The 26,088-nt window shown below is 46.3% G+C and overlaps 1 protein-coding gene across 1 annotated transcript; it reads left to right on the top strand.

Annotated features, from left to right (window-relative positions):
* Nucleotides 1-3,033: 3,033 nt before the first annotated feature.
* Nucleotides 3,034-3,920, top strand: RAN (RAN, member RAS oncogene family). The gene has a single exon (XM_077459377.1). The coding sequence runs from the start codon at nt 3,073-3,075 to the stop codon at nt 3,721-3,723; it is 651 nt and encodes a 216-aa protein (XP_077315503.1). The 5' UTR covers nt 3,034-3,072; the 3' UTR covers nt 3,724-3,920.
* Nucleotides 3,921-26,088: the final 22,168 nt, after the last annotated feature.

Here is a 26,088-nt window from a genome sequence, read left to right as displayed (position 1 = left end):
GCCCAAAAAGACAACCTTTTTCTGACATACCTGTAACTTAGTTCTATTCACCTTGCACCCTTTTTCAGCCAGGAATTGTAACAGTGAGAGAGTGGCTTTTAAACAAGTATCGTTATCTGGACAACATAACAATAGGTCATCTACATATTGCAACAATACACAAGTGTCAGGCGGTTGCCATTCCCCCTATTTTTACTTTTTAAGGTTTAGTCAGTGGGGCATCGGACAAAAGACCGTCATAACCACTTATGGGTATGGTGTCACGGGACGTCATGTGTGGAGGGACTACTGAATCAGACAACAGACTGCGTGACGCTCCTGTGTCAACCAAACAAGGAATATGTTTACCTTCCACCTTCATCAACATGTGGAGCATTTTGTTCTCTGATTCAGCTAGGACTGGGGCAAGTCATGCGGTCGGATCGTCCCTATCATTGGTACGCCTCTGTCTGTAGTCCCTCGTGTCTCTGTCCGTGTTTCCTTCCTGTTCGTCTTTTATCCTTTTCCTACAGTCTCTTTTTATATGTCCCACCTTGTTGCAGTAATAACAGGTAAGAGGTTTACGGGAGGAATTCCCTCCTTCATTGACCCGGGCAACAGTGTTAACTCCCGGTGTCCTTCTGGGTTTAGTTTCTGCTAAATCAGCCTCTATGCCTTGTGCTTTCTGCAACAATGTTCCTCTGTCCCGTATGGCTCTCCATTCGGGAGTACATGCCTTCAGTTTGTCACCTATTTGGGGTACTAGTCCTTCCATAAACTGTCGATTGAAAGCCCTAATGGTGACGGGTAAGGCTAAATCTAGACCTTCGTCAGCCATCATGCTTTCCATGTTGAGGTAAAATTCTGTAACAGTCTGACCTGGGGCCTGTTTTATGGGCGCTGTCGAACCCCTTTCCTGCTGTTTCCCTTGGCAAAATTCTCGTAACTGAGCAATAAACAGGGGTCTAGAGTCTATATGACGAGGGTGTATTCCTGGTGGATCTGTGGTAGGATCCCCATTCGGTCTAAGTGGGGTAAGTTTAGTCATGAATTGATTAAACATTGTCAGTGTCATTTTATGTCTACACAAATCTTCCCCATCTTGCCAAGTTGCTTCATGTGTGTCTAGTAATTGTGTCACGAATCTACAGAATGCGGCAGGTTTTGCTACGGGATCAGGAGCATTCTGTATTAATGCCATAAGAGTGTCAGCCGACCAAGGTGTCCATGTCCTCAGAACGACTTGTCGGGTCACTGTAGGTGGCTGTCCTGCTTGACCCGCATTTGGATTATTTACTTGTATTACCCTAGTCCGACTATGGACTGGAGCTACGGGCTCTGGTCTTTGAGCGCCGCAATGCACACATTCCTGTGCCCAATCTGGGTTCTGGATACCGCATACTCGGCATACCCATCCTCTTCCTCTTAAGGAAGGATAAAGTTTTGGTCTTTCGCTACCTGGTGTGGTGGTGTTATAAGGAGGTGGAGTATCTCCCGTATTTACCCTATCGCCGGGAGCAGAAGGAAGACTTTTGTGTCGGACCTTCATATCCCATCCACCCTTTTCCTGACAATACTCCCATCCCTCCTCTTTAGCCCTGTTGGAAACCTTAATTAAACATTGTATTTGTGATACCCATCTGTTCTGCAATATCTCTCCCTGTCTGTCTTTCTTTATTTCTTCCCAACCTTCTACACTTAATCCATTTTCTCCATCCATCCCCAATTTCTTGAGAATCCTATTCGTGCCCTGTGCCTTATCCTTCCCATACAACATTGTAATTATGTCTTTAACAGCATAACATTTCTGAGATTCCTCCTGGGGTTTACCATGTGTCTGGCCCATTTTGACAGTCCTGCCTAGGTGGCGTTTGGATCACTTACTAAGTGTCTCGTTGCCTTCTCCTCCTAGGGTGCCAAAATACTAAAAACCTCTCCTGGATGAGATTTCTGAAATCGAATTACCTTATATGCTAGCCAACTGACAAATATTATGACCAGACTGACAGCTACAACATATACAAGCATTCCCTTTTGGTGGCCAAACACATATGACTAGGTCTCCGGGCTTTGTGGAGACCTTATTTCCTTCCCATTACCATGGAATCTCTCAGCATTCGTTTCTTATTCCTGCTTTATTGAGGCAGTCAGGACTTATACTTTCAACCCGTTTTTAGGCTCATGAATCAAAAAGCGTATATCAAACTTAAGTGTCGGACCCCCAAAGTACTCTTACGAGTTAAGGGCGCATTCCGTTACCCATTGGGATGATATATGTTTCAATTCACACCATACAAACAGGGCTTATCTCATTCACAACAGACAGATGACAAGTAGACAGACAAGAAACAACGGTAACATAAGCCAAAATATTAAGTTCAAGACCCGCTTACTACAGAGGTTGGTGTTTACCTGAAGAACAATTCAGACAGATCAGGTGGGCACAGATCTAAGAAGCACAGAGTTTATAAGAAAATAAAGCTTTTCTTACCTGCGCAGGATTTGTCTGTGGTTCTTTGATGTGCCCGACCATTTCGTTCCGTCCTTATGTTCGTTCGCCTCTTGTAGTTTCTTCAGCGAGTCCCTGTTCGGGCGCCAGAAATGTTAGGTGTGACCTCAACAAGTCACCTATTTGTCAGGTTATGTTACCGTTTCCCAATTGTTAGTTAGAGTTCTTATCCAAGCAAAGAGACACGGAGATATTATTCAGTATTTCTGCTCAGAAGTCCGTCGTTAACTCTGACTGTCTCTGACTGACTGTGGCTCTGAGGCTTCTTTATTACATCTTTTATAGACAGAAAAGAGCAAACATCAGCAAATGTAAAAAAAACAACATTTTTGCAAAGGAAAGACAATTCTCCGGGTGTTATCAGCTGATAAGACAATCTTCTGGGCGTAGACTGCTTTTTAGGGCTGATGCGGCCTCTTCTTGATGAGTACGTGACAATAGATGACTAGTCCTTATTTTACAAAGAAGGATAGATAAAGACAAGTATTTAGTAAAACATACGGTCAACCATTTTGTTTAGACACCCCTTAATCCTTACAGTCTCGCTGCCTCATACAGACGCTTCTAGAAGCCACACACATACCATGGCAGCCCAGGGAGAACCTCAAGTTCAGTTCAAGCTTGTTCTGGTTGGTGATGGTGGTACTGGTAAAACAACATTTGTAAAACGTCATTTGACTGGTGAATTCGAGAAAAAATACGTAGCCACACTTGGTGTTGAAGTCCACCCTTTGGTTTTCCATACCAACAGAGGTCCCATTAAATTCAATGTATGGGATACTGCCGGTCAAGAAAAGTTTGGTGGTTTGCGAGATGGCTATTACATCCAGGCTCAGTGTGCCATTATCATGTTTGATGTAACGTCAAGAGTCACATACAAGAATGTACCCAATTGGCATAGAGATCTTGTAAGAGTATGTGAAAATATCCCCATAGTCTTGTGTGGCAACAAAGTGGACATTAAGGACAGAAAAGTGAAAGCAAAATCAATCGTATTTCATAGGAAGAAGAATCTTCAGTACTATGATATCTCTGCAAAGAGTAACTACAACTTTGAAAAGCCCTTCCTTTGGCTTGCCAGAAAACTGATAGGGGATCCCAACCTTGAGTTTGTAGCCATGCCTGCTCTTGCACCACCTGAAGTGGTTATGGATCCTGCGTTGGCTGCACAATATGAGAATGATCTACAGATTGCCCAGACCACAGCACTGCCAGATGAAGATGATGATCTGTGAGGTGAATGAAGCTCGAGCCCAGAGTCAGAAGTCTAGTTTTATAGGCAACTGTCCTGTGATGTCAGTGGTGCAGCGTGTTTGCCACTTTATTTAGCTGAGCAGAACATGTGCTTAACCTTTTGAGATGCTGAAGGAGATGAATGGGCTTTGGAGTGAATGTGGCAGTTGAAATAAATCCTTCATATTTTGGACCTGCATATCTAGCTGTTTGGGACTGCAAATAATATTCCCTTTAAAAGTTTCAAATATAAGTTAAGACTGCTACAGTCACATCACAATGTTCTATGGTGATCCTGTTTGTTACTGTCATTCCCATACATTTTTCGTTTAGATCATAATAAAGTTGTATTTCAAATAAAAAAAAAAAAAAAAGTATGTATTTATGCACCAACAATTAATGCAGCACTTAGGATATTTTTGTACATTCACATCAGCCCCTGTCCTCAGGAGCTTACAATCTAAGATTCATATCTCAGATGTACACTATATTACAAAAAGTATTGGGACGCCTGCCTTTACATGCAAATTAACTTCAATGGCATCTCTGTCTTAGTCTGTAAGGTTCAATATTGAGTTGGCCCACCTTTGCAGCTATAACAGCTCCAACTCTTCTGTGGGCTGTCCACAAGGTTTAGGAGTGTGTCTATGGGAATGTTGAACCTCTCTTCCAGAAGCACATTTGTGAGCACAGGCACTGATGTGGACGAGAAGGCCTGGCTCGCAGTCTTTGCTCTAAGTCATCCCCAAGGAGTTCTATCGGGTTGAGGAAAGGACTCTGTGCAGGCCAGTCAAGTTCCTCCACCCCAAACTCACTCACCTGTATCTTTATGGACCTTGCTTTATGCACTGGTCCAAATCATTTGGTGGAGTGGATATTAGGGTGTAGGGTTGTTTTTCAGGGGTTGGGCCTGGTCCCTTAGTTCCAGTGAAGGGAACTCTTAATGCGTCAGCATACCAAGACATTTTGTACAATTTCATGCTCCCAACTTTGTGGGAACAGTTTGGGGATGACCCCTTCCTGCTCCAACATGACTGCGCACCAGTGTACAAAGCAAGGTCCATAAAGATATGGATGAGTGAGTTTGGGGTGGAGGAACTTGACTGGCCTGCACAGAGTCCTGACCTCAACCGATAGAACACCTTTGGGGTGAATTAGAGTGGAGACTGTGAGCCAGGCCTTCCCATCCAACATCAGTGCCTGACATCACAAATGCGCTTCTGGAAGACTGGTCAAAGATTCCCATAGACACCCCTAAACCTTGTGGGCAGCCTTCCCAGAAGAGTGGAAGCTACAAAGGGTGGGCCAGCTCAATATTGAACCCTACGGACTAAGACTGGGATGCCATTAAAGTTCATGGGTGTGTAAAGGCAGGTGTCCCAATACTTTTGGTAATATAGTGAATATACAAGTATACATACTTGTGCCAGTTAACCTACCATATGATCTTGAAGCTCACACAAGCATAGGGAGAACATACAAACTCCATGAAGGTAGAGCCATGAACCACTGTGCTGTCCTGTAGGTCTTATATGTCTTCATAGTGGGCTACCCTGTAAGGCCCCTTTCACACGGGACGGATCCGTAATGATCCGCCCCGTGAACATCCGCTTGCTCAGCGGAGATCGCTCCGTTTATCCCCGCTGAGCCGGCGGATGACAGGGCGGTCCCTGCACAGTGTGCAGGGAGTGCCCTGTCAGATCTCCGCTCTCCTCTATGGGAGATCGGATGAACATGGGCCGTCTGTCCGCGTTCATCCGATCCGCTCTGCAGAAGGATAGAAAAATAGGATTTTCCTCCGTCTGCAGAATCGGACCATAGCGGAGACGGATGATATCGGGTCATAGGGATGCATGTATGTCCGTATTTCATCCAAAATTGTCCGCATGTGTGAAAGGGGCCTAAGTGGCATGTGGAAGACCCATGTTTTTTATACTTCTTTTTAGACATGACTCAAAAACAAATAAACATTATATAGTCTGTTATGAGAGCTAACTAAAGCTGGTCATACATGGCTCCAATGTTGGCCGATTTGGCTGAGCTCATCTCTGTCTCTCTTCTTTCTCCTCCTATCAATAGGCTTCTTGTCAGTACATGAATTGTGAAGCCCTCTTTTCAGGGGGGTTATGAGAAATGACCCTCCCCAAATAGGATATTGCAATACACCTGTGGGGAAAAACCAGAACCTTCGCTAAGGCTAGATTCACATCTATGCAGGTTGTGGTTGATGTGCTTTTCCAGCACGTTTTGTGGTGTGTGTTTTATATGTTCTTTGCTTTCTTTTTTGTGTAACTTTGATTCCCTCATTACATCAGGTGTCTCCAGCCAGCGGAGTCCCCCTATACATCAGGTGCCCCCAGCCAGCGGAGTCCCCCTATACATCAGTTGTCCCAAGCCAGCGGAGTCCCCCTATACACCAGTTGTCCCGAACCAGCGGAGTCCCCCTATACAACAGTTGTCCCGAGCCAGCGGAGTCCCCCTATACACCAGTTGTCCCGAACCAGCGGAGTTGTCCCGAGCCAGCGGAGTCCCCCTATACACCAGTTGTCCCGAGCCAGCGGAGTCCCCCTATACACCAGTTGTCCCGAGCCAGCGGAGTCCCCCTATACACCAGTTGTCCCGAGCCAGCGGAGTCCCCCTATACATCAGTTGTCCCGAGCCGGCGGAGTCCCCCTATACATCAGTTGTCCCAAGCCAGCGGAGTACCCCTATACATTAGGTGTCCCCAGTCAGCGGAGTCCCCCTATACATCAGTTGTCCCCAGCCAGCGGAGTGCCCCTATACATCAGTTGTCCCCAGCCAGCGGAGTGCCCCTATACATCAGTTGTCCCCAGCCAGCGGAGTGCCCCTATACATCAGTTGTCCCCAGCCAGCGGAGTGTCCCTATACATCAGTTGTCCCCAGCCAGCGGAGTGCCCCTTTGCATCAGGTGTCCCCAGCCAGCGGAGTGTCCCTATACATCAGTTGTCCCCAGCCAGCGGAGTCCCCCTATACATCAGGTGTCCCCAGCCAGTGGAGTCCCTCCTTACATTAAGTGTCCCCTCAGGTGTGGGCCGCAGGTGATTTGGCCTCCGCCCAATTACAGATGACCAGCTGAAGGGAAGAACCAAAAGGCAGAGCCTGGGTTCCGCCTCTTCTTTCTTCCTCACGATAGCTGGTCTTCAGTAAAATGGCAGCCGGCAGAGACATTTTATTAGTGCCGGTGTTCTGTCCAAAAATGTCCACCTATGGAACAGTCTCCGCTGTGTACTGCACAGGCGCAGCGCTTGCACAGTATGGAGCACAAGGAGATTCGGAAAATTTCCAAGGATGAACGGCTCCTGCGCCATGAGTCCAGGTGTAAGCCCCACCATCAAAGTGGACATAGGGCTGCACATAGTTAGAGGGACCCTTGCGGGCTTGTGTCGCTCGCCACGCTTCGGGCACGGCCTCGCTTTGCTCGGCTCTTTTTTATTCTAACTATGTCCACTTGGATGGTGGGGCTAGAACCTGGACTCACGACGCAGGCGCCGTTCATCTTCGGATCTTTTCAGAATCTGCTTGTCATGTGTACTGCGAATGCGGACACTATCTGACAGGACACCGCCGCAGCCTCTAGTGGGAAAAAAGATTTAGACCGGGACATTTCCCAGGAAACTAAGACCGGGACAAAGGTCTAAATCCTGAGAATTTCCCAGGACAGTTGGCGAGTATGCTCTTCTGGCTTGTAGCATGGATGGGACATTTGGCTGAGACTTTCTCTCTCTCTCTCAATTTCCAGGGTTTCGAAGCCAACAACTCCAGGGCAGGAAGTGCATACATAATATATTACACATGCATAAAGAGAGCATTCCCTAAGACACAAAGTTCAATAGGACTTTAATGGTACCACACCAAGAAAAAATCTCCAAGTAAAAAACAACTTTTATTGTCTATGTTCAGTAAAAACATCCTAAATAAGGCACCAAGTTAAACACATAATACAAAACTGTACACTTTAAATCAAGGTGAGGACAATTATACAACATGTTTGTCACGACCGCTCGGGCACCCCGGTCGTATGCAAGAGACTTACCCGTAGAGTCCCGTCGTGGAGAGCCCGTCGTTTCCCCTTGACGCGCGCTAAAGCCAACGAACGCACTCGCGTCAACACGAACGAACGCGCACGCACACGTGGGTCACGAACGGGAGCACGTTCCCTTGCGAGGACGCGCTGACCCGTCGTGCGTCTGTTTGGCGCCCTAAGGCCTTCTTTAGTCACTGGCTCCCTTCCACCCGTGCTGTCCAGTCTACAGCGTGTCCGTGATCTTGTTATCTGAATCTGTACCCGTTACCCTGGTTTCCTGATATCCGGCCTGTTCCTTGACTCCGATCCATTGCTGCCTGCCTACGACCTCTGCTTGTCTGACCACGTCTCTGCCTCATCCCTTGTACCTTGCTGACCGATTCCTGCTGACCCGGCCTGTACCCGATACTCCTGTTTCTGCTTACCCATTGGGTTCCTGGAGCCTCCTGACGACCACCTGCCCAGCAGTCCATCCACTGGTGCCTGCCCGCTACAGATCAGTCCTACCAGCTCTACCTACTCGCTGTCGGTGCCCAGCTGTTCATCTGGACCAGTCTCCATCTGCCAGGCACTTGTGCCCCCTGAACTTTTGAATACCTGTCCTCATCTCCAGGGGTTCATTAGCCAGGGGGATACGAGGGGCCGATCCCTGCATTCCAGGCTCAACCACTAGGTACGTGACAATGTTATATAAATGCCGTCATACATTTTTAAAGATTCCACTCATAGCGTCTTGAATATGTTCTCGACACGTTTCGCAGGGCAGAGTCTGTTTCTTCAGGAAGACAAACTGATGAAGTAGAACTGTCTAAAGACATAAAATATGGACATTAACTTCTTGCAAAACAATTATGAAGGAAGTATACAGTGCATGTATAAATACAAAATAATATGATTGTCACAGTGGTAACAAAAATGTGAAGGACGACCTGCTGTATAAGGACTGCAAGATGCTGATATAAATATCTAATGCTCAACAAACGCTCCTATAGAGTTTGTATGGCATTAGTGTGGGCGTCAGACCGGCATCAATGAGCTTTAGTCTGGGCATTTGACAGGCATTTTACAAGCATTAATGAGGAGTTAAAAATGCTCCCCAAACACCCTATGGGCAGTTTTGAAGCATTTGATGAACGTTAAAACTGCTCCACAAATGCCTATTCCATTACAGTAAATGAACAAATCTTAATGCCCTGCAACCGCCTACCAGAGCATTTACCATAGACTTGAATGGGGGGCGTTGAAAAGGCTTCAAACACCTGACTCGACATGAGGCTTCAATTTTGAAGCAACAGGATGCTAACGCTTAGTGTGAACAGCACTATATATCTATTGTATCTTGTGCATAGGCATTTGGGGGGCTTTTTAAAATGCCTCTCAAACACCTGCTCTTAATGCCAGTGTGAACTCAGCCTAAGGCAAATTCAGGTAAGTACACAGCTTAAAAAAAAAGAAAACATATATGGGCTGGCCCAAGACATTGTGCTGCCTGGGTCCAGGAATGAAATGCTGCCCAGCCCACCTACCCCCCCCCCCCCAAAAAAAAAATCACACCCACCAAAAGCCCCCACAACCATTATTTTATATCATGGCAATGAAAATTAAAATGTAATTTATCAGGAAGTAAGATTTACATGCAACAGTGCTGGGGGAGTTCAATCAAATGCAATGGTGGTTGGGGGGTTTAGACACAGGCAGGGGAGGCGGGGGGGTTTAGGCACAGGCAGGGGCAGCGGGGGGGGTTTAGACACAGGCAGGGGCAGCGGGGGGGGGGGGTTTAGACACAGGCAGGGGTAGCGGGGGGGGGGGGGGGGGGTTTAGACACAGGCAGGGGTAGCGGGGGGGGGTTTAGACACAGGCGGGGGGGTTTAGACACAGGCGGGGTGGCGGGGGGTTTAGACACAGGCAGGGGTGTTTAGACACAGGCAGGGGGGAGGTTAGACACAGGCAGGTGTGGGGGGGGGGTGTTTAGACACAGGCAGGTGTGGGGGGGGGGGGGGGGGGTGGTTTAGACACAGGCAAGGGTGGCAGAGGGGATAGACACAGGCAGGGGTGGCAGAGGGGATAGACACAGGCAGAGGTGGCAGAGGGGATAGACACAGGCAGAGGTGGCAGAGGGGATAGACACAGGCAGAGGTGGCAGAGGGGATAGACACAGGCAGAGGTGGCAGAGGGGTTAAGACACAGGCAGGGGTGGCAGAGGGGTTAAAACACAGGCAGGGGTGGCAGAGGGGTTAAGACACAGGCAGGGGTGGCAGAGGGGTTAGACACAGGCAGGGGTGGCAGAGGGTAAGAATCAGGCAAGCACCCTGACTGCCATTTGGTATCAGGATGAAATCAGAAATCATTATCAGACCCTACGCTGGTGCAGTGGGTTCTGGGTTCCTCCTGGTGTATGACAATGCCCGGCCTCATGTGACAAGAGTATGCAGCCAGTTCCTGGAGGATGAAGGCATTGATACCATTGAATGGCCCCCACAATCGCCTGACCTAAATCCAATAGAACACCTCTGGGACATTATGTTTCGATCCATCCAACACCGCCAGGTTGCACCTCAGTCTGTTCAGGAGCTCAGTGATGCCCTGCTCCAGATCTGGAAGGAAATACCCCAGGACACCCCAAGACACCATCTGTCGTCTCATTAGGAGCATCCCCAATGTTATCAGGCATGCATACAAGCATGTGGGGGCCATACAAACCAATGTAAGGGGTGTGATGGGAGATCAATTCACTTTGGTGAGATTTCCTGTTGCCTCTCCCAGACAAAATATGAAGGGAACATTTTCTTAGTAGCAAACTTTTAGAAAAAATACCAGATATGGGTTAAGTACCCATTCACATCGTTGTCACTTGTCATACGAATTTGACAGATCCAAAATCGCATGACAAGTCGCACCTTGTTGACAATGGAACTGATCAAATGGGTGCGTCTTCGACTTTGAGGTGCCTCGCCGATTTGAAATAGAAGTTCCTGCACTATTTTTTGCGATTTCAGTTTTGCACTTGAAGTTGCGATGACCTGCAGCTTTGAAATCTATTTCAAAGTTGGATTCGGTGTGTGAACGGGGGCTTAACCCTTTCCTACTCCATAAAAAAAAAAAAAAAACGACCTTTTACTTTTGCAAACACTATGGGTCGATTTACTAAAGGTAAATAGTCTGATCACTGTGTCACTCCTTAGCTTACTGAATGTGGTGAAGCTCTGTTGACCTCCATAATCCAATCATGTGAAAGTATAAATACTGATTTTTCGATCTTCTTTGCACAGATTTTCACCACATTCACTAAGCTAAGGACAATTTCCCCTGTAAAGTCACACACAGTAAATTCAATTTCTGGGGATGTTTTGTACTCGAATGGTGTACTGAACTCCTCCAACATTCCATCCTGCAGGGGAAGAGGTCTGACTGGCAATTTTAGGGGAAAAAAAGAGAGAAGACAGGCGCTAATCACTAGAAAGGGTTTCGGCGCTGATTGTGTGTTGAATCGCGGGAGCCACCACTAAAGGCACAATTGCCGCTAGAAATGGCACACTCAGTATACCTGCGTGCCGTTGTCTACAGTGCGTGCGCCGTAGACAGCGTGACTGTCTTTTCCACACGGTTTAGGAGATATTTCTTGCACCTACAGGTAAGCCTTAATCTAGGCTTATCTGTAGGTAAAAGTGGTTTGTAAGGGTTTACAACCACTTTCCACCAAATCCCGTACCTGTACATCATTTGGCTTCAAGTGGTTATATTGGGGTGATATGCAACTGCAGACATCACCCCGGTACCGTTTTTTAGAGCCAACCGTCCCTTCCTTGTAATAACAACCGATGCGGCTAAGCAGCGGAGAGAACGTTCCCCCCTCCCCCGCCTTCCGCAGCTCGCCCGTCCCACCAGGAGGCCCAAGCGACCAGCCGCCACGTCTGCCGGCAACCCGGACAAAGCTGGAATCGTCTTTGATCGGGTCTCGTATCTAGTAACCTGGAAGTGATGGCATGACATTACTTCCACTTTACTGGAGTCTTAACCACTTGCCGACTGACTCACGCACGTATATGTCGGAAAAGTGGTTCGTTACCGCAAAATCCCGTACCCGTACGTCGGCTCCTTTAAGAGGCCGCATGCTGCACCACTGGGGACCCGATGCACGTGGCCGGTGGGCACAATCGCTGCCACCCACGCACGATCACAGGTACGAGTGCCAGAACAAGGATTTGTGTGTGTAAACACACAAATCCCCATTTTGTCAGAAGAGAGACAGATCGTCTGTTCCTAAGGCGGAACAGCCATATGTCTCCTCCTCTAGTAATTCCCATCCCCCATACAGTTAGAAACCCACACAAAGAACACAGTAATCAGTGTTTTTTTATAACATTGATCGCTGTATAAATGCCAACGGTCCCATAAATGTGTCAAAAGTGTCCAATCTGCCCACCGCAATATCGCAGTCCCATAAAAAATAAAAATAAATAAAAATCGCAGAGCACAGCTATTACTAATAAAAATAAAACATAAAAATAATACAAGCATTTAAAACCACTGTTGTTGACATTTGGAATGCTTTTAAGTGCAAAGGAGGACCCCAGATCCCCCCATAATAATACCTGACACATGCCTATTGGTGTCATAAAGGATGTTTACATTCATTGTGACGGCAACATAAGTGATTTAAAAAAATAATTTAATTAAAACGACGGTGTCAAAATAAAATAGTATAAATAATTAGAAAAAAAAGCGTACGTTGGTCCTGAACACACACAAAACAATCATCCCACACGTGAGGAATCGCTGCGAACGTCAGATCATGGGCAGGAATTCTAGCACTAGACCTCCTCTGTACATCTAAAGTGGTAACCTGTAAAGGCTTTTAAAGCATTGCCTATGAATAGTAAAATTTATGTTGTTTGTCGCCGTTGTGCGGGCGTGTGCAATTTTAAAACGTGACATGTTTGGTATCTATCCAATCAGCGTGACATCATCTTTTATATTTAAAAAAAATTGGGTTATGTATTGTGTTTTTTCACAATAAAATGTAAAAAGGTGTAGTCTCTAACCCCCCCCCCCCCCCAAAAAAAAAGCTGCGTTTGAAAAAACGCTGCACAAAAACCATGTGACATAAACAATGGCAAAACCCACCAACCTCACTGTGCAGAGACGGACCCCTCAGAGTCCCACTCTCCTCTATGGGGAGATTGGATGAAAACGGATCACCTCTCCGCCAGATGGATGGTGGTCCTGGATTTGGTGGACAGGATCAGATTGGATATCGGAGGACATGTGTCCACTAACATCCACCATTCCATAGAGGTGAATGGATGGTCTGATCAGATCCACCTGAATAACAGAAAGGCCGACCTGATCGCACAGCCTGTGTGAAAGGGGGCTTAAAGTCACAACAATATCCTCCTTATTCAACAAATTGAATCCATACATATCCCCCATTTAATCACTTCAGTCCCGGAAGGATTTACCCCCTTAATGACCAGCCCACTTTTTGCGATACGGCACTGCGTTATTTTAACTAACAATTGTGCGCTTGTGCGACATTGTACCTAAACAAAATGTATGCCCCTTTTTTCCCCCACACATAGAGCTTTGTTTTGGTGGTATTTGATCACCTCTGCGGTTTTTATTTTTTTCTCTAGAAACAAAAAAAGACCAACAATTTTGAAAAAAAAAATATTTTTTACTTTCTGCTATAAACATATCTAATCAAAAAAACAACATTCATCAATTTTGGCCAATATGTATCCTGTTACATATTTTTGGTAAAACAATCCCAATTAGTATATATTAATGGTTTGCGCAAAAGTTATCACGTCTACAAACTAGGGGATATATTTAGGGACTTTTTTCTTTTTTACTAGTAATGGCGGCGATCAGCGATTTTTAGCAGGATTACGACATTGCGCTGGACAAATCTGACACTAAGGCTGCTTTCACACTGGGGCGGTATTCAGTGCTAAAAATAGCGCCTGTGTAATGCCTGAAAAAAACCGGCCCCTTTAACTCCAGTGTGAAAGCCGGAGGGCTTTCACACTGGAGCGATGCGCTGGCAGGACGGTGAAAAAAGTCCTGCTAGCCGCATCTTTGCAGCGGTGAAGGAGCGGTGTATTCACCGCTCCTACCCATTGAAATCAATGGGACACCGCGGCAATACCGCCGGCAGCAGCGCTTTGCGGGCGGGTTTAACCCCTTTTCGGCCGCTAGCGGGGGTTAAAACCACCCCGCTAGCGCCCGCACACCGCCGCTAAAACGACGGTAAAGCGCTGCTAAAAATAGCGGCACTTTACCGCCGACGCCGCTCCCGCTGCACTGTGAAAGCAGCCTAAGTGACACTTTTTGGGAACCAGCGACACCAATACAGTGATCAGTGCTAAAAAAATGCATTGTCACTGTATAAATGACACTGGCAGGGAAGGGGTTAACATAAGGGGCAATCAAAGGGTTAAATGTGTTCCCTAGTTGTGATATCTTACTGTGTGGGCTGACACTAGATATAGAGAGAGATCGGTGTTCCTGATTAGTAGGAATCACACATCTCTCTCTTCTTCTGTGACAAAACGACGGACTGCCTGGTTTACAAACCACCGTTCTGTTGTTCCTCTGAACGATCACGGACCCGCTGATTAGGTCCTGCTGTGTCCAATCACAGTGGGAGCGGGTTGCACGCACGTGCCCCAGACCAGGAAGTGCAAACAAAGTACAGGTATGTTGTTTTTGTGCAGCCGGGCCGCCCTGCGGCAGTAAATGTGTGGTGGGCCATTAAGTAGTTAATGGTCCTGGGAAATTTTTCATGAAATTATTTCTCATTGTGTGTTTCTCTGCCTCCTTACCATCGTCATCCTCCTTAAGCTCCTCAACCTCTCCTTTCCCCCTCACACCCATTTCTTTTAAACAAGCAGTGCATATTATATTAGTTGCAATCATGTGTGAGCAAAAAATAAAAGAAAAGAATTTGGAGGGGGCTGAGAGCCACAGAGGATATTTTTTGAGTTAAGAATACATATTTGAAAAGATGGTTTTAAAATCAGAGTTTAGTGTCACTTCTAAGTAGGACTGGGGAAAAAAATCTATTTAAATCTTGAATCGAGTTGAGAGGTCAAATTGATTCAAAATTTAAAACAAATTGATTGTTTTAGATTTTTTTTTCACCAACCCGCCAGTCCTGAGGTGCTCCGGACAGGAGTTTTTAGGCGAGGCCATGGCTTCGGCCTAGTCCACAAGGCCGGAAGCCAAGGACTAGGCCGGAGCCTCGGCCTCGCCTAAAAACTCCTGCCCACAGCTCCTCAGGACTGTCCATCAAAAAAAAACAAAAAAAACAAACTTGATTTGAATCGTGAATCGAGTTTTTTTTTTTTAATCGCCCAGCTCTATTTCTAAGCCTCGTACACAATAATCGTTTTTTTTGTTCTACGCGGCGGGCTAAACAAAGAAAAAAAGAAAACTGACAATTCAGGGGGAGCCGCTGTACTATCAATGCAATGTTAGTACGGCGATCTCTCCTGCTGTGTGATTCTGTTGTGCCAGGGGAACAGCCCACCCACCAGAACACTCCGGTCAGCACTGAATGGGAGTCGCTCAGCAGACCTCTTTCAGTCATAACCCTTCCAGAGAAGCTGGCTAAAAGAACGGCTTGTCGGATTGGCTGCAGTACACACGGGCCGAACGAGCCCGACATTCACCCGTGTGTACGAGGCCTAAGAGTCCCCTTCCCATCCAAGTATGAAATCATTTGGCTACAACACAAGCAGTAATACAATCATTGCATTTTTTTATTCAAAATTATTATTAATATTAAACATTTGAGAGTCTATTGTTATTCTCTCTATTGTTAATAAGAGAATCCATTTATAGTAGAATAAAATCCACCAGAAAAACTGAATCTGAGCTTTTATACAATCGACCCGTGATAATGCGATTCTATTACCCTACTGTGCAAATGAAGACAATTAGAGAGAATAGAGCATTGTGCAGCACATGTCAGAAGAAACATGCAATAATAATTCTGCCCATACGGCTTCAGTTCTCAGATAGGATAATTAGGGCCGTTCACACCACAAAAACACATTCCAGATCTGTTCCGGATGTGTTTCTGCATGTGTGTCTTTAATGCATTTTTGGATACATTCCAGATGCTTTTTTTTTCTTTTTTTCAGTGTAATGGGATCCGGTGCGTTTTTGATGCACTACAGTGCATTTTTCATGCATTTTACCACGTTCCAGTACAGGAAAAATTCAATACTTACATTTTTTTTTCTGGAACTGGAAAGCCCCGGAACTGACCGCACTGGTGTGAAATATGCCATAGAAAACCATATAAACTACTTTCCATGCGTTTTTGATGCAGAAAAAAATGCACTGGACTGCATGTGGTGTGAACAACCAGCTATGAGTGACTCCTGTATTGTACAGCCGCTCAGTACCTGGGAAGGGAGACAAGCACTATTGCCCGTTGTCAGCTGACATGGCAGAGCAGCTATAGGATCTGGAAGGATCCCGACCATATTGTTGGGATCCACCCAGCTGCCTGAATCTCAATCTACGAGTAAGGCCTGGTTCACACCTGTGCATTTTTTAGTGCGTTTTTAGTTTTGCAGAAACACACTACAGTATGGCTATAGTTCACATCCGTGCGTTTTATGTTACATGTCCTTATTTAGGGCCACATGCAGTCCAGTGCATTTTTTTTCTGGAATCAAAAACGCATGTAAAGTAGGTTATATAGTTTTTAACCCTTTCATGACTAAGTCTATTTTTGGCATCTGGTGTTTACAAGTTAAAATCCATACTTTTTGTTAGAAAATAACTTGGAACCCCCAAACATTATATATATTTTTTAGCAGAGACTCTAGAGAATAAAACGGCGATTGTTGCAATATTTTATGTCACATGGTATTTGCGCAGCAGTGTTTTAAACGCAACTTTTTGGCAAAAGGGACACTTTCATGAATTAAAAAAAAAAAAAGAAACAGTAAAATTAGCCCAGTTTTTTGCACAATGTGAAAGATAATGTTACGCCGAGTAAATAGACACCAAACATGTCACACTTTATAATCGCACGCACTCGTGGAATGACGACAAACTACGGTACCTAAAAAATCTCAATAGGCGACAATTTAAACATTTTTTTATGGTTACCAGGTTAGACTTACAGAGGAGATCTAGTGCTAGAATTATTGCTCTCGCTCTGACGATCGCGGCGATACCTCACATGTGTGATTTGAACACCGTTTACATATGTGGGCACGACTTACCTATGCGTATCACGGGGACGGAGGGCGCTTTAAAAAAATGTTTATTTTTTTATTTATTTTAAAATTAATAAATTGTTTTTTAAAAAAAATAAAAATTTTGATCACTTTTATTGCTGTCACAGGGAATGTAAACATCCCTTGTGACAGTAATAGGTGGTGACAGGTACTCTTTATGGAGGGATGGAGGGTCTAAAAGACCCCCCATCCCTCCTTTACACGTCAATGTATTCAGATCGCCGAAAACGAAGATTCTGAATACTGTATATTTTTTTTTAAAACCGGCGCCATTGGCAGCCGAGTAAACGGGAAGTGACGTCATGATGTCGCTTCCGTGTTTACAATTAGGAGACTGGAATGAAGCCGCTTACTGCTTCATTCCAGTCCCTCCCCAGCTGCTGGAAGCGGCGGATGTGAGATCGGTGCTCCTGATTGAACGGGAGCACCGGTAAGAGCGGCGGGAGGGGGGGGACGTCCCAATCCTCCGGCATAACAGCCGAGCGGCTTTTAGCCGCATCGTTTGTTATGGTTGGATAGCCGATCGCCTGCTCTGCAAAATGGTACCGGAATGATGCCTGCAGGTGCGGGCATCATCCCGGTATAACCCCCGGAAGCCGAGTACGCACATCTGTGTACGCTCGGCGGGAAGGGGTTAAGAAGAACACGCTGCATTTTTCCTGCACTGGAACACTGTAAAAAGAAACAAAAAAACACTGGAATGCACCTAAATGCACTAAAACACACAAATCCGTATTTAGGGCCAGTTCATATCATAGAAACGCAGTCCGGATGCGTTCCAGATCCTTTTCGGCATGCGTGTTTTTGATGCAATCCAGGTCATTTTTTCTACCTCTTTTTTCTTAACCTTAAATGTGTGTTTCAGTGCGTTTTTGGTGCATTTAGTTGCATTCCAGTGCGTTTTTGGCATGTTTTACAGTGTTACAATATAGTCAAGTGCAGGAAAAACGCACTGAAACACATATGTTCTTATTTAGGGCCAGTTCACACCACATGCAGTCCTGTGCGATTTTTCCTACATCAAAAACGCATGGAAAGTAGGTTATATGGTTTCCTATGGCATAGTTCACACCAGTGCGGTCAGTTTCAGGGCTTTCCAGTTCCAGAAAAAAAAAAGTAGAACACGCTGCATTTTTCCTGCACTGATCTGTATTGGAATGCTGTAAAAAGCATCAAAAACGCACTGGAACACACATGTCCTTATTTAGGGTTAAGAAAAAATGGGAGGGAAATGCACTGGACTGCATTAAAAATGCACCAAAAACGTGCATGCAGAAAAGCATCTGGAACGCATCCGGACTGCGTTTCTATGGTGTGAACTGGCCGTAAGGACCTGTGTGTTCCAGTGCATTTTTGATGCGTTTTACAGCATTGCAGCACAGTCCAATGAAGGAAAAATGCAGCATGTTCTATTTTTTTTCTGGAACGCACTGAAATGCAAGCACTGGTGTGAACGATGTCATTGAAAAGCATATAACCTACTATCCATGCGTTTTTTAGGCAGAAAAAAATGCACCGGACTGCATGTGGTGTGAACTGGCCCTTTACCATTGGTCATTGGATCCGACTACAACTGAGAGCAGTGAAGAATTGGGGTGAAGGGTGCGATGCCCCCGAGCATCCATTGGGTGAGGAGGGGGCATCCAGGGACAGAACAGACACAGACTGCCGAAGCAGCTCCGTCTGTCTGGAAACTCCCCAGGGGGTGGTAGGTCTGCCCACAGCTCCCCGGGCACCTCGGGCACACACTACTTGTTTGGTATATTGCACTCCGCTTCTCTGTTAAGGCAGGAATACAGAGGGAGGTGGTAATATCACTCCGCCTGACACTGCCGCACTATAGAAGCCGCATCGGCTGATGCGCCGGCTGTTCTCTGTGCGGCCGGCGTTTCCGCTGCCAATAAACAGTCCCACATCTGATAGTCGGCTCGGCAAGCCGAGGTGTCGATCAACCAGTCACTGTGTGGCGATCAACGGGTTGCCAACCCCAGCTATAGAGGGATATGCATTCTTCATATTTCATGTCTGAGGTTTACAAACACTTTTACCCCCCCCCATCATTAGTGGTCATGGAAGTGTCATGTGACCATCCCTGTATTAGGGGTCTGGGGCAGTGAAAGTCCCCTCCCCCTCCTATTTCTAGTCATAGCAGCCCCCTCTATGTATATGGGATGGAGGACAGGAAGTGTTACTGAATGATCACCATGGTGACCAGGAAATATAATGCAGATCTGAGGGCTGCTACTCTGCAATATATTACATTTGTTTTATATCATCAGAGGGGGGAGGGGGGTCAGCTTACACATTATAGGGGCCTCAAGTCCGCCCTCCCCTCCCCCACACCCCCTCTTATCCAGCAATGATGAGGGGGATTAGGAGGCACAGACTGGGGGGGGGCAGATGAGGGGTGATGGGGGGCTCCAGCTATGTCTGCCCCCCTCCCCCGGATATTATCACCTCTACAGCCGGCTATATGCTCCCCATTACACCTCAGAGCTCACCTCACACCACAGAGCGCACACAGTACATTCTGTCAGACCTACCCCCCACCTACTTACCTCCCCCCCACCGCCTTCTCCTACCTACCCCCGGCTCTCCTCCCCTCTGTACTCCTCACCTGTAAAGCTCTGCTCTCCTCACTCACCAAAATTCCCGGATTGGGTGATTTCTTCAGCTTTCCCAGCAAATATAAACTCATATCAATTTCTCATACACAACCATTAGCCAAGATGGCGCCCAACTCCCACTCTCCTCACTGCACAGCCTTCAGCTGATTGGACAGGGACATAGTGGTATGCAAATTAGCTATGGGAAAACGGAGACTGCCACCTAGTGACAATTTTAAAGAATTAAACCCTTAAAAAACCCATTAGAATGTAATGAAATGTGAAATGAATGTAATGATATAAGATGTAGATGTGTACAGTGTTGTATGATGACATATGGGCAACAAATACGATGCTGTGAGGTCACCATAAGATGAATGACAGGCGCTTACTAGAGGGGGATGAGGCTGAGCCTGTCTCAGGTCACTTCTCATTACGAGTTGCTGAGTGCGGTTGCTCTGAGCTGTTGCTCTGCGATCTCACAGCGTTTTACTGCTTTTCCTTGTGACTGACTGCGATTTTATCGATTTTAATTGATAGTTATCGCTATTTCTACCATCTTATTGCTATATATAATATTATTATTAATATTATAATTTTTTAGCCTTTTTCAGGTATAAAAGGCACCCTATACCATCGGGATGCGTCGTCCTTCTCGTCCCGGATCCCGGCAGAGGCGTTCTCGTCAGGACGGCGGAGAGTCACCCATCGCCCATCGGACGAGGTCTAGAGCCCGTCGGAGGAGACAGGAGGACCATAGGAGCCGTTCTCCTAGAGACCGTGGCAGAGCTCCTCAACAACCCCCATCACCACCGCCACCCATCCAGCCGGGTGGTGAGGACCAGCTGACATGTTCCATTTGTTTAATAGATTTTCAAAATGGAGAAGACATTACGACTCTGCCCTGCAGTCACCAATTCCACCTGGAATGCATCCAGCGATGGGCGCAGCAGAGCAGGACCTGTCCTCTGTGCCGGGCTGCTGTTCCCCGACTGCCCCGCAGACTGCCCGCTGATGCCCCAATCACCTTTGAAGAAATGCTCAACTACAGGTTTGACATTTGTGTTGATCCTAATGGTGTTCCATATCTGTTTCTAATCCCCATTGTGTGACACATTTTCTTTTTATATACATTACATGAAGTGGTGTAGTACTAGTTCAGGGGTCTCCAAACCTTCTAAGGAAAGGACCAGTTTACTGCGGGAGGAATAGTGCCCCATTATTGGAGTCAGTGGGAGGAATAGTGCCCCATTATTGGAGTCTGTGGGAGGAATAGTGCCTAATTATTGGAGTCAGTGGGGGGAATAGTGCCCCATTATTGGAGTCAGTGGGGAAATAGTGTCCAATTATTGGAGTCAGTGGGGAGGAATAGTGCCCCATCATTGGAGTCAGTGGGGGAAATACTGCCCCATTATTGGAGTCAGTGGGAGGAATAGTGCCCCATTATTGGAGTCAGTGGGGGGAGTGGTACCCCATTATTGGAGGCAGTGGCAGGAATAGTGCCCCATCATTGGAGTCAGTGGGGGAAATAGTGCCCAATTATTGGAGTCAGGAGGGGAATAGTGCCCCATTATTGGAGTCAGTGGGAGGAATAGTGCCCCGTCATTGGAGTCAGTGGGAGAATACTGCCCCGTCATTGGAGTCAGTGGGGGAATAGTGCCCTATCATTGGAGTCAGTGGGGGAATAGTGCCCCATTATTGGAGTCAGTGGGAGGAATAGTGCCCCATTATTGGAGTCAGTGGGGGGAATAGGGCTCCGTCATTGGAGTCAGTGGGGGGAATAGTGCCCCATTATTTGAGTCAGTGGGGGGAATAGTGCCCCATTATTGGAGTCAGTGGGGGGAATAGGGCCCCATTATTGGAGTCAGTGGGAGGAATAGTGCCCCGTCATTGGAGTCAGTGGGAGAATACTGCCCCGTCATTGGAGTCAGTGGGGGAATAGTGCCCTATCATTGGAGTCAGTGGGGGAATAGTGCCCCATTATTGGAGTCAGTGGGAGGAATAGTGCCCCATTATTGGAGTCAGTGGGGGGAATAGTGCCCCATCATTGGAGTCAGTGGGGGAATAGTGCTCCATTATTGGAGTCAGTGGGGGGAATAGTGCCCCATCATTGGAGTCAGTGGGGGGAATAGTGCCCCATTATTGGAGTCAGTGGCAGGAATAGTGCCCCATCATTGGAGTCAGTGGGGGAAATAGTGCCCAATTATTGGAGTCAGTGGGGGAATAGTGCCCCATTATTGGAGTCAGTGGGAGTAATAGTGCCCCATTATTGGAGTCAGTGGGGGAAATAGTGCCCCATTATTGGAGTCAGTGAGGGGAATAGTGCCCCATTATTGGAGTCAGTGAGGGGAATAGTGCCCCATTACTGGAGTCAGTGGGGAATAGTGCCCCATCATTGGAGTCAGTGGGGGAATAGTGCCCCATCATTGGAGTCAGTGGGAGGAATAGTGTCCCATCATTGGTGTCAGTGGGAGGAATAGTGCCCCATGATTGGAGTCAGTGGGGGGAATAGTGCCCCATCACTGGAGTCAGTGGGGGGAATAGTGCCCCATCACTGGAGTCAGTGGGAGGAATAGTGCCCCATCACTGGAGTCAGTGGGAGGAATAGTGCCCAATCATTGGAGTCAGTGGGAGGAAGTGATCCATCATTGGAGTCAGTGGGGAATAGTGCCCCATCATTGGTGTCAGTGGGGGGGAATAGTGGCCCATTATTGGAGTCAGTGGTGGGAATTTTGCCCCATCATTGGTGTCAGTGAGAGGAATAGCGCCCCATCGTTGGAGTTGGTGGGAGGAATAATGCTTCAAGGGCAGGATAAAAGCAAGCAAAGGGCCACATCTGGCCCCAGGGCTGCAGTTTGGTGACAACTGTAAGGCCCCTTTTACACGACTGACCCGCTTGGATCCATTTTCAGTCAGATCTGAGCCGGCCACTCATTGACTCATATGGGCAGGCGGATGTCAGTGAAGATGTGTCCGCTGACACCCACCTGCCATCCGATCCGACAAGATCTGCTCAAAACAGACAGATGGCGATACGTTTGCCATCCGTCCAGCGGATCAGATGGGATCGGATGAGAACGGTCACGCAGTCCATTTTCATCCGATCTGCCCATAGAGAACAGCGGGGCTCTGATAGGTCCATCCCTGCACAGGGAGCGGAGACAGACCTGTCATCTGCCGGCTCAGTGAGGATCAACGGAGCGATCCCCCACTGAGCTAGCGGAGCCCATCCATCCGATTCGTCCCGTGTGAAGGGGGCCTAATAGTTAAGGGTTTGAAAAAAATTTATAGAAAATGTATACATGTAAATGTATAAATATTTAACATCTTTCCTCTATACAGCATACTTCTAGCAGTTTTATAGTAATTGATGTTTTGAGAAAAAAAACAAAAAAAAAATTGTATGAATGTATAAGTATAGTAATAACAGATATTTTCTTTTTAGACTGGGTATTTTTATAAAAAAAAAAAAAAATACAAAACATGCCTATACTTACCTGCTCTATGCAATGGTTTTGCACAGAGCAGCCCCTCTGGGTACCCCCCACTGGCACTCCAGGACCCTCCTCTTCATCAGGTGCCCCCACGGAAAGCCGCTTTCCCTGGGGGCACCTGTGCGTGCTCACTCCCGAGACTCGCTGCTGCATCTATTGACACAGAAAGCGGCACTCTGGCCACCGCGCACCCCCATGTCATCGGATTTGATTGACAGCAACTGTAGCCAATCGCTCCCACTGCTATCAGTCTGTCCAATGAGGAGAGAGACAGCGGTGGAAGCTGGATCGGATGGGCTCAGGTAAGGAAAAGGGGGGTTGGGTGGGCGGCTTCAGCAGAGAAGGTCCTTCTCCTTAGTACATAGAGTGCATTAAGGTGATAAAACTTAGGGCTTTAGAAGCACATTTAGCCATACACTGTAAGATTTGGAGAGGTTGAAGGAAAGAAAACGACTGATTAGGAGAGAGCAGATCGCACACACAGATTATAGGACGAGGCCTACTACAAACATACATCCAACATTAGAAAATCGATGACTAGCATCCAGTAGGGTAGCTTAGTGTAGTTTAGTGTAGGTCCTGCCCTAGAAGAGTCTACCTTGTCGTGGTGGGCAGGCTTGGAATCTATTGGTCAAAAGTATGTTAGCGATTGGGAGAGAGGATCACTAGATCGTCACTTCTGACCAATCGATTTCACCAAAGGACTCTTGGTTTAATCAGAGCACATGAAAAAAGTTCATGAATCAGGTTTACATCCACTTTACGATGAAAGGAGGCTCCAGGCCTCAAGACAACCTTGTCCATACAAGTTTTATACAAGACAATATTGCTAGCACTCACCTCGCAGACATGATGGCAATAAGGAAGGCCACCTTGTGAAAGTTGGCTGGGGATACACTTTAAAGTGGAGCCTACAATCCTAAAATGACCCACCCTACATGCACTCACAGCCCCCACCCCCCTCTGTATAGTAAAATGCTATTCTTCAGTTAACTTTTTTCATACCACTCTCCTGGGATACCACATCATGTATCCTAGGAGGCTACAGGAGAAGGGATCTGCAGCATCTGATAGGCAGACGTGGCGTGCATCATCTGGGGGGGTGGGGGCGGGGCTTGTGCCTGAACCCAGAAGAGGCAGCCAACTCTCAATGACCAGGATGGCAGCATGGGACCCAGGATGTGACAACTGAGTAGCGGATCGCAGCAAGACAACACTGGATTGTCTGGGCAGAGACAACCCAGCATAAGAGGGACTTAAAACAATGTTATATATATAACCATATTATCTATAGCAGCTTTTATCAGCCAGGATGTCCAGGCACCCTGGGGCACCGTGAGGTTTCTTCAGAGGTGCCTTGGCAAAATGCCTGAAAATTGCCCCAAAATTGCATACAAGCCAGCATGTGGATAAAGCTGCCTTTCAGCCACAGGTTTCCATTGTGCACCATTACAACCTTCTTGAGGGCACTTTAGCTGAGTGATGGAGAAAATTTGAGGGAAAAGAGAAACCTTGGAATCCTAGTCAATACCAGTTTATAAAAGATGATTTGCTTTGGAAGAATAAATCCCCCCTAATGTTGGGGGTCCTACATGTGTGGATGCTGCTGTGTTATGCAAAACTATTAGAATAGTTTTTACCTTTTGAAATGGGGAGCCCCCAGACTGTCCATATTTTTTAAAGGGTGCCTTGACTGATAAAAGTTTGAAAAATAATGATCTATACAATTAAAAGACTGAAAAGATTGTTCAATGTGCCATATATTTAATTGCCATTAACAATCAGGCCGCCTTCACACCTGCCCGACACATTGTTTTGTTTTGGTGCATTTGTTGTGTGACAACATAGGGCAGCCAGCGCCAAAGTAGCTCCTGTACTTTTTTTTTCAGCGGAGAGCCAAGCATATTTTGTCACAAGACTGCTACCCGGGTTTGGGGTGACATTGAGGGTCTGTTCACACAGGAAAGGGGCGTTCTGTGCACATTTCCTGCATGGGAGGGGAACACGTTTCACCTGCGGTCTCTTTTTATTTGTTTGATTTTTAGTTGATGATATTGATTAGGAGGTGATCATGGATTTTGTAAAGGGCGCTGCCTTTCAAGACGAATACGAATTGTATAGATTGATGTGTCATTATAAAACTTGACCACTAGATGGAGATGGATTATCCACTCTGAATTAAAGTGATAGTAAAGTCTTTTATGACATTTTTACCTATAGGTAAATTTATAATAAAGCTTACATGTAGGTAATAGGAATATATAATAAATGTGCACTGTTTAGGAGATATTCCAGTGAGCAGCAGCCAGTGACATCACCAGCGCATGTACTTTGAAGAAACTGAACATTGGTGCCATTCCTTCAGAGCTCTGTGCTGAGGCTCCCGCACGAATGCGCTGGACTGACATTTTTGCAGCTACCGCATCCAAATTGCAATAGTGTGAACCCAGCCGTAGCCTCCCTGGCGGTATGATTATGTCAGATCTTTGCGTCTCAAAGCAGTGCAATTATTTTGCATAGAAATTTGGTGTTTTGTGTTAGGAATAATACACTTAAATCTGTCCAAACAAGAGTCTAGTAGACATCCCGGGTATGATGAAGTTTGAAACACAAACTTATAATAAATATAAATAATTCTAAAAAATAATAATATGATAGTAATAAAATTAATTTCCACATAATTAACTATCACTCAATTTTGCAAGTGTTCTAATTTACTATTGCCGTTTTCTAGCTGGTCTAAAACCACTTTTGACATAAAGGGACACTTTTTGGTTGCTATGGACAATTTCCAGTTTCCAGGCAGTATTTATAATACAAAAAGAATCACTAAAAAAGAGTGTATATCCTCTGATGGGAAATTAAATAGGGTTACTGGCAATAGGTAATAGTACAAGAGTAGAAGAGATTAGAGTCTTTCTACTATTACCTATTGCCAGTAAACTATTTAAAATCCCATCAG

The sequence above is a fragment of the Lithobates pipiens genome, unplaced genomic scaffold (assembly GCF_037356315.1).
Source record: "Lithobates pipiens isolate NorthernLeopardFrog02 unplaced genomic scaffold, aLitPip1_a1.2 Scaffold_28, whole genome shotgun sequence".
In the NCBI taxonomy this organism is placed as follows: domain Eukaryota; kingdom Metazoa; phylum Chordata; class Amphibia; order Anura; family Ranidae; genus Lithobates; species Lithobates pipiens.
The sequence above is the reverse complement of the archived record's forward strand: the minus strand, read 5'-3'. Positions and strand labels throughout refer to the sequence as shown.

Bases quoted from the DNA above. Each gene is read 5' to 3' on its own strand.
- RAN (XM_077459377.1), top strand. From the start codon at position 3,073: ATGGCAGCCCAGGGAGAACCTCAAGTTCAGTTCAAGCTTGTTCTGGTT.